Source organism: Gadus macrocephalus, chromosome 19 (genome assembly GCF_031168955.1).
Source record: "Gadus macrocephalus chromosome 19, ASM3116895v1".
NCBI lineage: Eukaryota > Metazoa > Chordata > Actinopteri > Gadiformes > Gadidae > Gadus > Gadus macrocephalus.
In genome coordinates, this window is record NC_082400.1 from 11,153,701 (window position 1) to 11,171,333 (window position 17,633).

The window sequence follows — 17,633 nt, forward strand, 5'->3', positions numbered from 1 at the left end:
TTTTAAGCTGTAAGCAGAATTGCAATACTAGAGGAGATGAGTCATACATCACACTCTAAAGAAGCAGATGACACATTTAGAGATTATTTTACATTCATGTTTTGTTTATTGGGGGTTGCGGTCAAGCTGTGCTTGTGTGTGTGTGTTTGTTCCAGGTCAATCCCTGAACCTTTAGTGAACAGACCATTTAGTGTTGCAGGATCTCCTTCAAAGTGATCAGACGTTCACACGCGCTCTCCCTCTCGCACACACACAAACACCTCATCTCTTACGCATTCAGGTAGGGCAAATAAAAACAAATGTACAAAGAAAAATCATACACATAAATATAAGTAACGCTATATATAAGGGTACAGAAATGAACCATTAATTAACATTAGTTATTGCAATAATAAGCATTAGTATCAATTATTAGCATAGGGGTTATGGTTAACCATAACTCCATTAAATAATCCCCTTGTTTCAGAAACACTTAGGCATCCATTAGTTAACTGCATTAACTATTGTAAATTAAAGATTCATTATTGTCCCCTTATTTTTAAAGGTTACCATATTATGTAGTCAATCATTGAAAGAAATAAAGCATTTTGCTAGTATGCCAAATTTGACAAGAGGATGAATATCTATTATGGCCGTTGGCCCTTATACATGACACCCATACACAGATATTTTCAATATTTGGCTTTGATGTTTTTGGAGGCAAACATGTCTCGGGTCTGCCTTAATATCAACAACTACTGTTTGGTTTACTGACTTAGGCAGTCCATTTCCTTTGAAGATGAAACAATGACAAATCCTTGAAAAAAAATCCAGGTGCTTTCAAAGCACCTGTAATGCCCACATGGATTTCATTCCAGTCAATGATATGAGCTGTTTATAAATAAACACACACACATACAGTCACTTTGTGACTAATTCAAAGCTGCGTGAAGTTCTGTAAATACTTGCCATACATGAGCGGTTCTATTCTCATCCTGAAGAGTTGAAGATGGAACGATATACAAGAGTAAAGATGAAGAGTAGCTCAATCCCACATATCTTTAGCCTGGTTTACATTTCTCCCGTCTGTGTGTTGCGTTGCGCGTGTGCAGGGACATTAAGTGTGATAACCATGGGGATGACTCTTCCTCGTTTTGCATGTTGCCATGGTAACCAAGAGCCAGCATGGCGACCCGGCGTCGGCCCTCCTTCACTCGCCCGTCCGATAACATCGCGGCTTCCGACTCCCTCGGGGCTGCGCCTCTTTTCACGCGGAGCCGGTAAACGGTCGTTCCCTCCCCTTCGGTTCGGTCGGGCGGCTCCGTCGGGGGTGCTCCGTCAGCGCCTCCTGCTGCTGGCGGTGGCGGTGGTGGAGAGGGAGGTGGCGGAGGCGGAGGCGGCGGCGGCGGCGGAGACGCGGCTGAGCTGGGGGAAGTGCACGGTGGGCGTGCGCGACGTGGGCCCGTACAGGCCCAGGTTGCGGGCCGCCGCCGACTTGCGGGGCTGCTTGACGCAGGGGAACGGGGAGAAGAGGGGCAGTTTGTGGCCGGTGGAGGAGGAGGAGGAGCCACCGGAGGGGGAGGAGGAGGAGCCACCGGAGGGGGAGGAGGAGGAGGAGCACAGGCCCGGGGTGGACGGCGAGGAGGGGAGGGGAGCCCTGCCGCTGGAGGGCCGGGAGGAGAGGGTGGGCGTGGAGGGGGAGGAGGACATGGTGGAGGAGGAGCAGGGGGCCGGGGTCGGGGCCAGCGGGGTGCTGCCGGCGGGCCCGTCGCTGGAGGAGTCGGACCCCTTGCGTCGGCGAGCCAGGTGGGGCGGCGGGGGGGGCAGGATGGGCACCTGGGCTGGGGGTCCCTGGGGCGCGGTGGGGTGGACGTCGGCCGGGCTCAGGGGGCCGGCCGCGTGGGACGCCAGGTCGAGCGAGCCGAGGCGCTCCTCGACTCCCCCCTCTCCTTCTGCAGGCTCCGCCTCCTCCCCCTCCCCCCCGGGGAGCGGGCAGCCAGGAGAGAGCGAGGTAGGTCGGCTGTTCTCCCCCTCCTCCTCCTCTTCATCCTCCTCATCAACCCCTCCCTCCTCCAGTCCTTCACCCCCCCGCTCCGTCTTGCTCCTCCTCTTCTCGTCTCCGCCATCTTTTCTCCTGGACCTCCTCTTCATCTCCTCCTCCTCCTCCTCCTCCTCTCCCTCGTCCTCCTCCAGCTCCTCCGAGTCCACGAAGCCCAGCTGGGCACGTGCGCGGGCCAGGCTCCGGCGGTGTGCACGTACGTGCGCGCGCCACGGCGACCCGCCGCCCTCGGCGCCCCCCAGCGTGCAGGGCAGGCCCAGGCCGATGGGGGGGGCGCCGGCGCCGGGGGTCCTGGAGCTCCGGGGGGCGGCGCGGGGCTTCCTCCCCAGGAGGAGGTGGTTGACCACGGGGGAGGAGGGGTTCAGCTGGGAGGCCAGCACGCTGGTGGCCGGACACTTGTCTGGGAGACGGAGGGAACGATTGAACACGATGAATGACTCATCATGAAGGTTAAACATACATGGATAGAGAAGGTCTGTTCAACATGAACACATACGGTGAAATGAGTGAAAGGGAGATGATGGCCCAATCCCATTTCTACCACTTACCCCTTCCCCTTCCCCCTCCCCCTTGTTTTGAAGGGGTAAGGGGTAGAAATGGGATTGGGCCGATATATTCATTCACTAGATTGCATGTTGTTTTAAAAAAATAGATCCCATTTCTTTTTACTATCCATAGACGAGACAACAAAGGGATATAGATCGGAAGGATTTGCACTTGTCCGCTGGGAAACGCACATCCTCTCAAACGCAAATCCCATTAACAAAGAGCACCAGTCCATTCAGGCAGATCAGTTGCACGGAGGGAAGTATTTGGGAGTAAGAACAGCGGTGCCAGTGTATGGTTTCATAATGCAAGAGCCGAGAGGATCCCGGGAGATGACAGAGGGTTTACAAAGTACTTCAAGTCGAAGGAAGGAGGAAAAAAAACCATGGAAACACAGGGCTATAAAAAAAAAAGTTGTATTTTACATCGACGAGGAATCAAAGGAAAAATCCCCAGAGCACATGATCAAAGTCACTTTGTACATGACCACTGGAGCCATTTGCTCACATTCAATGTCTACATTTGTGCAGGATTAACATTGTAACTACGACCACAACAACCTTGTAGCCTGATTCCCCCTGCAGTTGTTTACTATTCATTTCCTGGGGATCTCTGCTCTTCATTAAGAGCACGATCCCAGTTTTAATAGGTTTAGCCTCGTTTCAGAATGCCCTCCCGGTCTCCAGCGGTGCATGTCCTACGTGACTTTGAAGGAGATGCACCCACAGCAAAGCTTCCCAGGTGTTAATTAGACGCTCGGAGACTCTGCCGTCAGTCTCTTCTTTAAAGTGGAACCGTTACGCTAGGGTTTCTAATACGAGATTAAACTGCTTCATATGTGTGTTGTGATAGAAAAGATGCGACTCCCTTTTCCCCGAAGGTGACTCAAAGAAAAGTTGGACCACTGACAGATTTGCGTTATTTGGAAAAATTGAATAAATGGTTGAACTTTTTCTTCCGGGTTGAAGACTATTTCACAAGTTTATGAAGCAGTACCCTTATATTAGAAATGAATGTAATGGTACACCTTTAACAGTGGTAGAAATACTGACAGTAGTTATTAATGTCATTAGTAATGATTGAGTGAATGAAAGCAATCAAGAGTTATTGGTCCAGCGGTCATGCCCTGCTGGACACCCCTCATTTCTCATCCCTGATTGGTTTATCCCCATTGTGATTGGTGCGACGGTTTGTACCATTAGTGGATAGCTGGAGGGGTTCCTGAGAAACCCCTGTTGCTGGGGACATTCTCATTTCAGGCCCTGAGGGTCACAAACCAACCAATGGTTAGTCACTTATAATCTGCTGCAGTTTACATTTGTGTGTATAACTTCATGTGTGCTCCTCTCTCAAAGTATACTATACTGTGTGCAGGCATATGTGTATGCAAGCCTTTCAAATTAAAATATTAAGGAATATTTATCCTACAAGAAACCAACAACAGATAGTTGAGATGGTCCACAACTGAAATGCATGGATGACTGAACATGAACATGACTTATCTCCCACAAGACTACCCACTTGTTCACGTGCACATGACAGTGATTCACATGGCCCATGCCATCGCTGGCGCACTAGTAGGAGTGGTAGTAGTGGTAGTAGTATTTAGTTTGACTGCTGCTATTGTACCAGGACTGAACACAACTAATATGCAACACTTCTGTATACCCGTGTGAATATATGAAATCCTAATTTCCATAGTGTTATATTCATCTCTCTATTTAAGTGTTTTTCTTATTTTATCTTTTTGTGACCAGCGCCGTTCAGCGCTCTTACTGCCGACTGTGCTTGCCGACAGCTGAAAGCTTTTCCACAATGGCCCGATTTCCCCGTGCCGTTGAACCTACACGTGCCTTCGAACCCGTGTTGAACCCACACGTGACCAACCAAAGCTGAACCTGAAGCGATGAGCGACACGCTAACAGCTAGCCCCCGAGGCGCTAACAGCTAGCCCCCTGAGGCGCTAACAGCTAGCCCCCTGAGGCGCTAACAGCTAGCCCCCCCCCCCCCCCCCCCACACCCACCTGTGCGGATGCAGAGCTGCATGGCCTGCTGCTGCTGCCGCCGCTTGATGCGTGCGTACTGCCTCTTCAGCGCGCCGATGTCCGTGCTCATGCGCTCCGTCATCATGCCGTTGACCGCCGCCTGCTGCTGCTCCTTCTGCCTCCGTCCGCGGGCGGCTCCTCCCCTTCCTGCCGACCCGGGGCCGACGAGCCCGCCGCCGCCAGCCCCCACCGCGCCGGGGCTCAGCTCGGCGATGTTCCCCTGCCCCCCGTGCTGATCTGTGGGACGGAGAGAGTGGGTCGGGCGTGAGGGGCTGGTGGTCTATGGTGGTCTATGGTGGTCTATGGTGGTCTATGGTGGTCTATGGTGGTCTATGGTGGTCTATGGTGGTCTAGCGACGTCAGGGTGGATACTATCAGTCAGAGGTCAATTACATATTTTTATTGTGCTGTAAAAGTTTTACAAAAAAACCTTGGTGTGCGTGAAGTAAAACGAGGTATGGATCTTGGATAACTGGTACAAATGACACAATAAGATGCATCCACACTGCATCTGGTGTATACTGTATGTTTGGCCCTTTTCCTGACATGTACCGCAGGAGAGGTCGTACGGAGGCTACAGCTTCAGATACTGAACCACCAGGGCTCCAAACTACAACTTCCAACACTGTTGGCTAAATAACACTTCTGTTAGGGTGAAGGGTACAGCTGTTAAAGTCAAACATTTAAATGTTGGGCCCTGGGAGGCCATTTAGGTATAAACAGCATAGAAATGAAGATGTGTCAAACCATTCACAGGCTATATGCTGAGGCAGCAGAAGGTTATACGTGGACCGCTTGAGGCATGATGCTTCCCACTGTGCCACAGAGTTCACTTCTGCTTGGTGAATCGTTACAGCTGCAGTGTGCAAGTTTCTCAAAGAATAGGGTCTTAAATGAGATCATTACAGGGTTTTTTCATAGAGATCTGCAAAAGGAAGGAACTGCTTGCTCATCAAAAACCTACGGTCAAGGGGGTGGGGTCCATTGTTCTTTGTGTTCCTCCTGGCTATTGTCCTCAAGTGATTAAATTCTGCTTTTGTGTTTGGATCACAGTGCATCACGACGTACATGCACACGTGGCTGTATTGATTTCTTTAACTGCAGCTCATGGCTTAAAAGAAAATCGGCAAACATGCTTGAATAGACAAAAAGTTAGAGGGGTGTGTCTGTGTGTGTGAGGGTGTGTGAGTGTGAGTGTGAGTGTGAGTGTGCTGACCTTTGAGGTGTTTCTGGTACCTCTGCACCTCGGGGGCCAGCAGCCCACCCAGGGGCCCCAAACACCCAAGGGCCGTCACTATAGAGTCTTCATCATCCATGTCAGCGTCGTCATCGCTCTCTAGTCCCCCAAGTCCCCCACTGTGAAGACGTGACATCATCAGCACCACTACGACATCCGCCAACAGGAAAGCACGTCCTCATCATCACCATCTCCATATTAGGAGCCCCACTGTGAGGAAACGTAGTCATCTTCATCATCGCCACTAGCTCCAGTAAAGACCAACAATGCGAGACAACCTTTTGACCTCTAAATTGTCATGTTAACCTTTCGCGGACCCCCTCAGATGTGAACGTTACAATAAAGATAAATACACATTCAGTGGCTGAGCAAAGAGTGCCAGTGCCCCCTTTAAAACACAGCTATTACTTGACAGACAGGCAAGAATGCCTGTCTGTTTAATTAGCAAATACTAATTAATGCAAAACATCAACATGTATGCATTACAAATGGAATAACAAGCCATGATACTAAATTCACTGAACAATATATTACAATTTATTTAGTTCAGTGATCGTTATTATTTGTTCCATTTTGTAAATCTGCATAATTCAAGAATAAAATCCTACAGTAGCACACACCACACCCTTTGCAACGAGAGCAACCGACTCATAATACATTTACAATGGAAAAAAGCAATACTCGATATCTACTTAGAGAGCCGGGGAGGTTATATGAACAGGAAGTGGTTTCCAAACCGACTCATAATGCAAACAGTAATATGAGTGACAGGTCTAAACCGCCTATAAACCAAAGCGTCATGCCTTCCGGTTCTGCGGGTACATAGGGGGAGGGGTGGGGGACAGACCTGCCGTTGGACTTGCCGGAGGTCGGGAAGGGGGTGATGTTGTACGTGTACTTCTCCCTCAGCTCCGCCAGCTGGGGAAAGGGGAATACCGCCATGGAGTACACCTCCTGGGGGAGGAGAGGGAGAAGGGGGGGAGGGGGGGGCGAGAAGGGGAGGAGGAGAGAGATAAGGAGGAGGAGAGAGAGCAGAGGACAGAAGGGGATGTGGAGATAGAGGAGTGCGACGGGGAGGTGGGAGGAGGAGAGAGAAAGGGAGGAGGGGGAGACAGAGGAGTGAGAAGGGGAGGAGAGGAGGAGCGAGAAGGGGAGAAGAGAAGATAAACAAGGAGGGGAGGAGAGGATGAAAACAAAAAGGGAAAAAAATACGTCATTAGTAGATCATTTGCATATTTTAAAGCTGCATTATGGTATCCATAATGCAGTGGTATCCCTACCACGAGGTGGTATAATGAGACTTTATAAACAAACTAGGCCACATTGAAACCTGTAGCCTTCTAAAAATGCCATAAGAAAGACTGGATCCAGTACTGTACCATCTGTGGTGTCGATTTGCTACAGAGCACCATGACTACAATGTAGGAGCCAATAGTGTGTCGGCTGTACCTGCATGAGGTCTGTTGAGTGGATGTGGCTGTGCTCAAGCATCTCCTGGGTGAGACACCCCATGGTGCTGTAGAACTCATCCGCAGACTGGCAATACTCTATCCTCCTGATAGGAGAGAGAGACGAAGGGAGACAGCGGGACAAAGAGAGGATAGTGAGAGAGTTGGTGGAGGGTGTTTGCGACAAAGACACTCCGATTTTTTGAGATTGTGTGGAGCTTAAATTTATTCAAACCAATGTGATCTTTTTTTTTTTGTATCATATTTAGCCAATTTTTTTATTAACCCTTTTAAATAAGCCCAACAAAGCACAAAAATGGAATCCATCAGCCATCGAGTAAAATGAACGACCAAGGCTACCTGAAAAATAAACAAAAAGCCCTGGAGAAACTACAAAATAACTACAGAAGAACTACAAAAATGGCTCCTAATGGACTCACTCTCCCAGCCTCTCCCAGATGGCCAGGGCCACGCGGAGCAGCACCTCGGAGCCCTCGAAGAACACCGAGTCCCAGATCTTCAGCACCGTGTGGGGGGGCAGGCAGGTGGCGAACATGGTGAGGAACCACTGCATGGTGAACACGTTGGTCAGCGGGGGCTCGTAGCTCCCTGGGGGTGGAGGGACATGGGAGAGGGAACGGGGAGAGAGAGGGGGAGCGGGGAGAGAGAGAGGGAACGGGGAGGGAGAGAGAGAGGGAACGGGGAGAGAGAGAGGGAATGGGGAAAGAGAGAGGTAACGGGGAGAGAGAGGGAATGGGGAAAGAAAGAAAGAAAGAAATTAAGAAAGAAAGAAAGAAAGAAAGAAAGAAAGAAAGAAAGAAAGAAAGAAAGAAAGAAAGAAAGAAAGAAAGAAAGAAAGAAAGAAAGAAAGAAAGAAAGAAAGAGGCTCAGGCTAGTGAAGCTAAAGTGGCCGTGTCATGATGTAACAAAAACATATTTTACATCTCAATTTGCTGCAAGACCAACACGACCCACATATACATTATGAGCCTTCATATTATAACATTTATTAAAATGAATATTTGATGTCGAGATATAGAGGATATTTTAGGACTCACAGCAGCGTGATTGATATTTCTAGAATGCCTACCCCCCTCCCCCGTCACCATTATAGAATTTAAGCCACACATTCCTGCCAGTGTAGCCAGGGTGATTCTACCATTTAAACAGCAACAGTGTGAGTGTTGACCTCCAACCCACTTCTGTTTCACAGCTGTGCTAGAGAATGCCCAGTCAAACAGAGGGTAAAGGCAGGGACCTTATCACACACACACAAACACACACCTCCAGCTTCCTTGTTGGCAGCCTTCTGCAGATGGTGGAGGTGCTGGGACAGCCTGGGCAACTTCAGCCGAAGCAGGTCCCTGAAGACAGCCATGTCCACTGAACACACACACACACACAGTAAGATGAAAGGCTCGAGACATTAATACAATTTGCAGCTAGGGCAGAGAATGTGCATACCTGAAAGTGCCTGCAGGTTGTTGGCAAAATAGTTCTCTGGCAACACCTTGTCAATTAGATAAATCATCACCTGAATTCAGAAAGAGAGAAATGGGTCATATTTGGCATTTGTATGCATATATATGCATTCCGATCATAGTTAGTGTGAGTGTGTGTCTGTGTGTGTCTGTGTACCTTCAGTGCGTCGCTCTCGCTGCCCTCTGTGACCTCCAGTATGAGTGCTGCCAGCACGTTGAAGCCTTGGCAGTAGCCCACGGTTTTATTCCAGCGGGCGTAGGCCAGCAGCACCCTCTTCAGCACCACTCGGTCCTGCTCCCCCTCCTGGCCACAGTAGGAACTGCAGCCGGTCCTGTGCAAGTCCTGAGAACAGATAATAAGGTATGCCAATATTATTTTGTTTGTATTAATACGTTCAGAATTGTTGGAAATAAAGCTTAACATCTATTGAATTATCATCACTAGATAGAGGAAACTAGAAATTCCATATCATGGATTGTGTACATTACTGCATATACTAGTATTACTTCATAGTAACAGGTCAACAACAATCAATGCTGCACGTAAAGAATCAACACTGTGTAACTTAAAATAGTTTATCCTTCTGAATTACCCCATGAAGTAAATTATTGGACGATTCATCATGTCACGGATGGAGTTGAGGAGAGTAATGATGGTTCCTTACAACTGAACGACTGACAGGAGACACTCTCATGTTACTGTGGAAACCACACACCAGCACGCCGCTGATCGTGACGTATTGGCACAGAGAGAGAAAAACAACAGCTGGAACGGGCTTTCCGTGACGCGGACAGAGCCGCACTGACGCGGAGTGGCTAGCAAACATCCTCCATCTTGTCTCCGTCACAGACACGTCAAGGCCAAGCGTGTTGTACACGACAAGACCTATGCCCCATTCAGGTGAAAACACCCAGCAGGTGCGTTGGAGATCCATTGATTACAGCGAGGAGGATCTCCATAGCAACCCTCACAAAGAGCTTCCCAAACAAACAGAAGGCTTAATAAAACGATAGGAAGCCATTGGGTCTCTGTTAACTCAAGGGCCAATGACTAGCTGTTGGCGTCTGCTACCGACAGGCAGGTTCTTAGGGTCATCAGCAGACAGGGATAGCGCCCCCCTATGGGCAACATTGTTGTTAATCACACAGATTTCTGAGCGCAAGTCATGGTTTGGTATAGACTCACAGTTGAGTGTACATAAAATACTTGCATTGTTATTAATTAGAGTGTGTATACAATTATACAACACACCTAGTAGTCCAACAACAGTGTGATACATTTTCTGTATACATTAGAAAGGAGTCCTTCTATTTGCAGTGCGGTAACACTGTTCCAATATTTGTGTTTGTTTGTTTGTTTGTTTTTTGGGCTTTTAAGTTTGGGTCTGGAACAACATCCTCCCACGCACCCTAGCACTTACACCTTAACCCTTGAGGAACACAAAGCGTTACCTTGACGATTTGGATGCCCAGGGAGTCATCGTCAGGGTTGCTGCGCTCGTTGAAGGCAAAGCGCAGCGTCTTCTCCCAGTCGATGGAGATGCTGTGCAGGTAGTGGTCGGCCAGGGTCAGCCATACCTGCGGATGGGAATATTATTAATGCTTGGAGTCAGTGCGTTTTATGCAGCACAGTATAAATGCTTTGGGAATGACTCAATGTGGCCGAGTCAGGAGATGAATACAACATTTTGTACACCACACGCAAAAAGGTCCTTATTTTTTAATGATATCCTTTGGAAAATGTGTTAACATTTAAAGAAATTTGGGCTGTTTATTTCAAAACGTTGCTCTAATGTGCTTTTCTCTGTACAGCTCTCAAATTGTATCTACAGCACCTGTAATAATTTATCCACGGTTAAATGTGTTCCTTTAGCGCAGTATAATGAAAGAGTAAAAATAGTGTGATAGGCAGTGGTTTACGATATGGTTATAAAGGGCTCATTTTACCAGTCAAAATAATAGAAAGGCCTTAAAGCCACATGAGTTAAATACTAAACGCAGCAGACAATGGAGAAAAGCCCAAAGAGTTTGCCATGTAATGTATCCTGAAGACACGGCAAGAGAGTTGATTTGTGTTGTGTGCGTTTCTTTTGTTGTGTGTAATTTACCCTTTTCCTCCACTCCTTAGGGATTCCTGTTGGCAGCCTGGCCACGGATTTGAGGGCATCGTACCACTGAGAACACACACACACACACACACACACACACACACACACACACACACACACACACACACACACACACACACACACACACACACACACACACACACACACACACACACACACACACACACACACACACACACAGAGTAGTAAATAGTGATTCAGGAGACGGATTTATGTCATGGGGGCCATTTTTTTACGAGAATATAATATTTCAACGACTGGCCAAGACCAGCCATGATAAATAAATAAAAACTCACTTGCTGGAATCCATTTTTGCCCAGTGATGGTTCAATGGAGAATTTGAGCCGAGTGTCGACTCCTGTAAAGTAAACAGCAGGTCCGTCTGGTCATTATCTTGGTAATAATCAGGAACACCTGTCGCACTTCTTTCATCAAAGGACCATATGTGGTCTTCCCCTTGAACGACACAGCTCAGACAGTGGCTCTGTGATGTATCCATTTTATTTTCCTTTATGAAATATGCATAACATATTCTAAACGGATTGCCGTTTGTGCAGGTTTCGGTTTCTCCCTACAATAATATCAAGTAGCGTTGCCTGAATGCACCAAACATTATGAGATTAACTGTCATGCACATTCAAATCCCAAAGCACCCAAACACTCGCCAGAAACATAGATCTGGGTCACAGCTTAGAGACATCTGAATGTCTCCAGCAAATTAGAGTAAAAATCCCTTTTCGGGGTATTCAAATGTTCATCTGGGCCCCTGAAGCGTTTTTCCAGGAAGACGATATTGCAAAGCATCCCTATAGGGATTGGGTCCCATCGCTGTCCTTTACTGATTTCGCAATTCAATCGTCGGAGGACTGGCGCGCACGACATCTGCTAAATCACTCAATCATCCACAACTCACGGACAAATCTCCCAAAACTCAACGGAAATTAAAAATGTCATTCCAAGTTAAGAAGAAAAGCCACTTTGGCCAAAGTCCTCCTTACATCGTTGCGTCCTTGCCAGCCAACCATTTTATCTCAGTCTCCCTATAGTCATCCAACCAACTAAGACAATCTTTCAAGGGGCATTTAATCCCCCAAAACACCATTATAATTTTCTGTAGTCAATTAACCTGGGTATTCTAGACTAGACGTCTCGGCGGCGTTGTTCTGCGTCATATTGTGCCGTTGGACACCGGTGTGTGGCTCATGTTTACACTGTGAGCTAGAGCAGGATTACCACAGAAAGCCCTCCTACTTCCCTTTCCCAGATTAGAGCCATGCGACAGGACAGCTCAGCTACTTGGCTAGACGGGACCACCGTGTAGGGTTAAACATGTGGCAAAATTATATCGTCAGCTAAGATCCATTGAGATGGTCCAAGGGGGGCATTGCTGACTCAGACTCTGATTCATAAATGAGTTGCCTTCATCATGCACTTCCGTTGCGCTTGCAGCACTACTAAAGGAACATCGTTAATGATCCCGATTTCCGGTTGAGTGCTTCCTCTGCATGCTTGGATCTTCACCAAAATAAAAAAGGTCATCTCCCCATCATCGAGGTACGATCATGGAACGTGTGCCCATTATAACTGTTATTATAAGTAGCCTGCATGCGAACAGGCTAACGTTACCAGTTTCATATCAAGATGTAGAGCACATTAACAATATCCAGTTTAAACGGCCAGAACCGGCTGGGTCATGACTGTATTGTTAGTTCAGGCTGCTAAAAAAACAACATTACAAATCCAAATTCAAACGGGAGGCATGACGACATTGACGTTCAAACTACAGGCACTAAACCTACAACATGAATAGACGCACGCACACGGGACACACACGCGTTCTCCTCCCAGTCACCTGGCTCCAGCGTGCACAGCAGCCGGGGCGCGCTGCGGGAGATGCCGTTGCGTTTCTTGAGGACATTGCTGATGACGTTCCCCACACCTCCGGACCCCGAGCCCGCCTGCTGCCGAGACCGCACGTACGCCCTGGACCGCCGTCCCGCGGGGATGAAGCGCTCCTGCCTCATCGGTTACGGTGTGTGCACGATCCACCATCCAATGTGTCCTCTGTGGTCCACGTTACGCGACTTTTTGGTGTTTTATAGTAGGATGTTTTTCTTACTGGAAGACGCCTCCATTCCTCACTGTTTTTATAGGCGAAATCGATCAACGCAAATGTCGATTAATAGATGTGATCACTGCTTCTCTTCCTGGTTGTTTTAACGTCAAACACTCCCTTCGTTATTCAATGGAGTCCCTCCAGATCGCTCACAGACCATGTCATCCAAAAAATCGACAGCGATTAAGTGAAATCGGTTGTTTCCCCTTTCCGATCCCTGCAAGGCGGCGGGATCTGAGAAGCGCACACCTCCGTTTTGTCGTCACTACTCGGGGTGGGGTGTGGGTGGAAAGGAGGCGATGCGGTAGGGATGGAGAGTGATGCGGGGAGGAGAGAGAGAGGGAGAGATGGAGGGGAGAATGAGGTAATGGCGTAGACAAGAGACCGGATGGGCTTTATGAGCATCTGGAGCAGAGAAAATCGTTTTTTTTAAAAAATTTTAATGCCTGTAATTTGTGATTGAGGGGACCAAGGAATTGAGATGGAACATCAGACTGTCCGTTCCATTATTTTCTCATTTAAATGTAATTATCCCCATTTGGTAGAACCTAAATTGCATTATTTATGTCTACAGTTACAATTAAATTACTACTTAAAAGTAGCAGTTTTGGACGACATAGAAGAATATATTTTTACATTCAGATCGACTGGGGGCAGGACAGTAGCACTGGCTAAGATGTTCGACTCCCACCAAAAGATACTGGGTTTGATCCCCAAAGTCTGCAGTCTGTAGTCTGTAGGCATTCTTGAGCAAGATGCCTGGCCCCTAACCCCAATACCGCCACCTTATTGACATGAATCTGTACATGTATACAAAGTCTACTATATAACAACAATAGTGATGAAACTGATATAGGATTACTGACAAAATAAGAACCGAGAATATTGTGGATCTTGACAGCCAAATGTCGAAAAAATAAATCTGTCTCCCAGAAGCAGAGCTTAGACTGCATGAATGAGACCAACAAGTGCAAACACTCCTCAGGAGCACGTCCATTCATAACATCGCGTTTGTGATGACTCATCTGGACGGTAGAGGGGGGGGGGCGTTACCCAAACTCCACCGTGTCACGTTTCCCTTACGTCGTTTCTGTGAGACGGCCTGCAGGCAGGCTGTGATGATGTCGCAGTTCTTCAGCCGTTTGTGGCGGAGCCGGTCGCGCCTCTTCAGCTGCCGCAGCAGCTTGGCTGACTGCAGCCCCGTGCGGTACTTCACCTCCTGGATGATGGAACACAGCTCCCCCGGGGCTGCAGGGGAAAGGAGGGAGAGCGAGGGCGGAATACACTGAATCAAAAAGAGAAAGATTCTAATTGAGACATGATCTAGGGCGGCATGGGGCTCAGGTGGTAGAGGGGTTGGCTGTTAATCGAAAGGTTGCTAGTTCAATCCCCCGCTCCTCCTAGCCGAGTGTTGAGGTGTCCCTGAGCAAGGCACCTTGCATGGTTGACAGCTCCATCGGTGTGTGACTACGCATGAATGGGTGAATGTGAGGGAATATTGTAAAGCGCTTTGAGCGTCCACTAGTTAGAAAAGCACTCTATAAATGCAGTCCATTTAACATCGATCTAATCCGAACATGGCGGAAAAAGGAAGACAAAGAATCGGTTTTATTCATACGATGAAATGCTTGACGTTTTCTTTTTATTTGCTTCCCTAGGAATACATCAGTCTTCCCAACACTAGTAAACACAAAACACTTGCACTTCCTGTCCGTTCACCTCTCATGAGAACCACAATCTGTTAATACCGGGTCACCATGCATTCAGATGTTATCATGGGGCGTGTTCGGTGTGCAGCAAAGCATGACATAATGGCCTCGAGAGACTCTTTGTTTTTTCCATGCTGCGGGCGAAACAGACCGCAGCCAACAGACCTGTATCGCTTCTAATTGATCAATTAGTTTGGTCTTGGATGGGACCAATCGAATGGGTCTTCTCTGTTCAATCTGATAATCTCAGCTCTTATCTAAATGGACAAACCTCCGCTTGCATTCTCATCTTTCCAAAGAAAAATCACTTAGCCTGTTCCCAACATTACAACAATAACCAGCACTAGTATCCGAAGCGACTTGACAGCTCAGTGGAGCAGGTAGGGGTGGGTAATACTGACCGAGGGGGCTGTGACACAAGAAATTGGGGAGCGAATCCAGAATATTCAGCTGGGAGTGCGCGCATATCAACGAATCCACACTTTTCCTCTTATTTATGACAAAATAAAATATAACTTACACACACACACACACACACACACACACACACACACACACACACACACACACACACACACACACACACACACACACACACACACACACACACACACACACACACACACACACACACACACACACACACAGCAGTCATATGTAACGCCTTCCCTGCCTAGTCTTCCTGTTGGACCGGCTCCCTTCACTGTGGAATCTGAATCTGTTAACAGATAAACAGCCATGTCACTCCTCCAACCTGAACTGTGTGCCTGCAGCTTGATTCGTTTATGTATTGGTTTCAAACTAGTTCAATAACAAAATGGTACTGGTTTGAACAAAACCAAAAATGGAAAAATAAAAACGATGGAAGTTGTGATTGTCTAGACACCACACTCAGAAACACCAGAGATAAATGCAATGAATAAAAGCAATATGAATGATGAAGTTATTTATTACGTATATAAAGAAAGTCACCAGTAACTTCAAGATGCACCTTTGTTATTGTCACACTTTCTCAATATGTTATGAACCAGCTGAATGATCGACATAAATTATGACTGATTTGATAAATCAATTAAACCTTTAAGCCGGACTAAATAGAAAGAAATATGTTCAGCTTACAGATTGAGGAAAGCAAGATCTACTTGGGGTTCTGGTAATGTGATGTGCATTTTTGCCATTGTGCAGCCCAATCAACTGTCATCTCCACACCCTGAAATGCATCCTCAATAAAATCAGCAAACCAAACAAAGCAAAACCAAAAAGAAAAGACATCCTGCTCAAACAGGAATGTCTTGACCTTTTATATTTAAGCTTCTGTTTCTGTCCATCAGGCATCAGCAAACCTCCATCTAACTCTCTCTCTAGGTCGTCCTCAGAACTGCTAATTAACTACTATAACTACTTCAGTGGAGTACTTCAAAATAAAGTAACCACACTGTACCACATACTCACTATCAAATATAAAATTGAAAATATGCATGTCATTAAATAATCATAAAGACAAAATAATGTCAGGAGTGGGACTGCGACTAAAAATAATCAGAAACTTTAATGAACTTCCTTTCTTTGGCATTGTTTTAAGACACTAACACATATGACGACTTTACCTTTTTGTGCCAAATAGTTCATCTGGTGTCGCCTCGTATGTTTCTCCTGTAACTCCTGCAGGAAGTTTGATCCCGTGTTACTGCGACCCAGGAATGCTTCCGAACTTGACGCCTCTGTGGAGCTATCCAGACTGTCCACGTAACCCCTCTTCCCACCGCTGTACGTCTCATAAAGTTCCACCAGCAAGCCGTCCACTATGGACGCGCGTGGCCCTCTCGTATTATCCCGGTGAAGTTCAAAATCATCACAGTCTGCGGTGTCGGTCCCGGGGATCCCGGCCAGGTCCGGAACCTGTTGCACGGGAGTTGGTGATGATGTGTCACTTGGTTGGAATCCGTTGGCGGACACCGAGTCGGTGGCGCGCCACTGCTGGAAAGCGGAGTAGCCATCGGAGAGCGACGTCGCAGAGTTGACGAACTCTCCGCTCTCGCCTTCTTCGGAACACACGCCGCGGTCACATATGTCAAGGTCTAAAAGTTTGCTCGCACGGAGTGGCATCTGCGACGCCATTTTCACGTGGCCAAAGTGGCTTACTGTGGTCGGATCCTACTGTTCTCCACTATCTCCCTTATCATTGCGCCGTACTACTTGGCCATTCATGTAAATAGCACTCAAATTGAGGTACCGCGACTGCTTCAATGAGGATGGAGTTCCGGGTGCATTCCATTCCTGTCCTCGGGAGGTAGGGCAGCGTTTGACACACTTTAATTTCCTTCCTGAACTTCCAGACGCTGCTAACTTACGCCCCTGCCAGGCTCAATAATAGTCCAGCCCACTCCCAAAGTTTCGTCCCGTCCACCAAACTCCGTCGTGCGACAGGTGCAGCAGCCTGCAGGTGCGCGCGGCAGGGAAGCGCACTAGGAAACACATATTTAGACATGCCTTCATGACTAAATTACTATATTTTTTAACTATATTTAAATTATTCAATTTACTATCATTAACAAAGGATGTTGCGTAAAGGTATCTGTACCTATAAGTTAACCCATTTCCCCATCGATATATCAACGATAGAGGCATGCGTGCATTTGTGGAAGGGAGAATATTTTAATATTTAAGTTTGTACACATTACAAGTACGTTTACAACGCCGCATAATTGCAATGTCATTGAATGGCTTAAACGAATAACCCAATACCAATGAACCTGTGACTTGACATGCGCAACAACAATGTAGTTGTATATGTACAGACTTGATTGAGGCTTGGACCACATGACATGGGACTTTCTTGAAATATGGTATGACTTGGGACTTGTTTCAAATGACTGCACAGTCA

At 47.3% G+C, this 17,633-nt stretch overlaps 1 protein-coding gene across 6 annotated transcripts; it reads right to left on the bottom strand.

The window, feature by feature from the left end:
* Nucleotides 1-83: 83 nt before the first annotated feature.
* tbc1d30 (TBC1 domain family, member 30) lies at nucleotides 84-17,560 on the bottom strand. Of its 6 annotated transcripts, XM_060038622.1 has the most exons (15): nucleotides 16,357-17,560; nucleotides 14,124-14,288; nucleotides 11,221-11,282; nucleotides 10,904-10,969; nucleotides 10,248-10,373; nucleotides 8,953-9,138; nucleotides 8,779-8,848; nucleotides 8,599-8,697; nucleotides 7,755-7,923; nucleotides 7,316-7,421; nucleotides 6,714-6,820; nucleotides 5,846-5,985; nucleotides 4,609-4,866; nucleotides 3,781-3,846; nucleotides 84-2,438 (listed from the first exon to the last, which is right to left on the bottom strand). In XM_060038622.1, exons 1-15 carry the CDS (start codon nucleotides 16,865-16,867, stop codon nucleotides 1,318-1,320), a joined length of 3,252 nt encoding a protein of 1,083 aa, XP_059894605.1. In that variant the 5' UTR covers nucleotides 16,868-17,560; the 3' UTR covers nucleotides 84-1,317. The 6 variants fall into 6 exon arrangements, with proteins under 6 accessions (XP_059894605.1, XP_059894607.1, XP_059894606.1 ...); XM_060038624.1 differs by lacking the exon at nucleotides 14,124-14,288; XM_060038623.1 differs by lacking the exon at nucleotides 3,781-3,846.
* Between the last annotated feature and the right edge of the window lie 73 nt (nucleotides 17,561-17,633).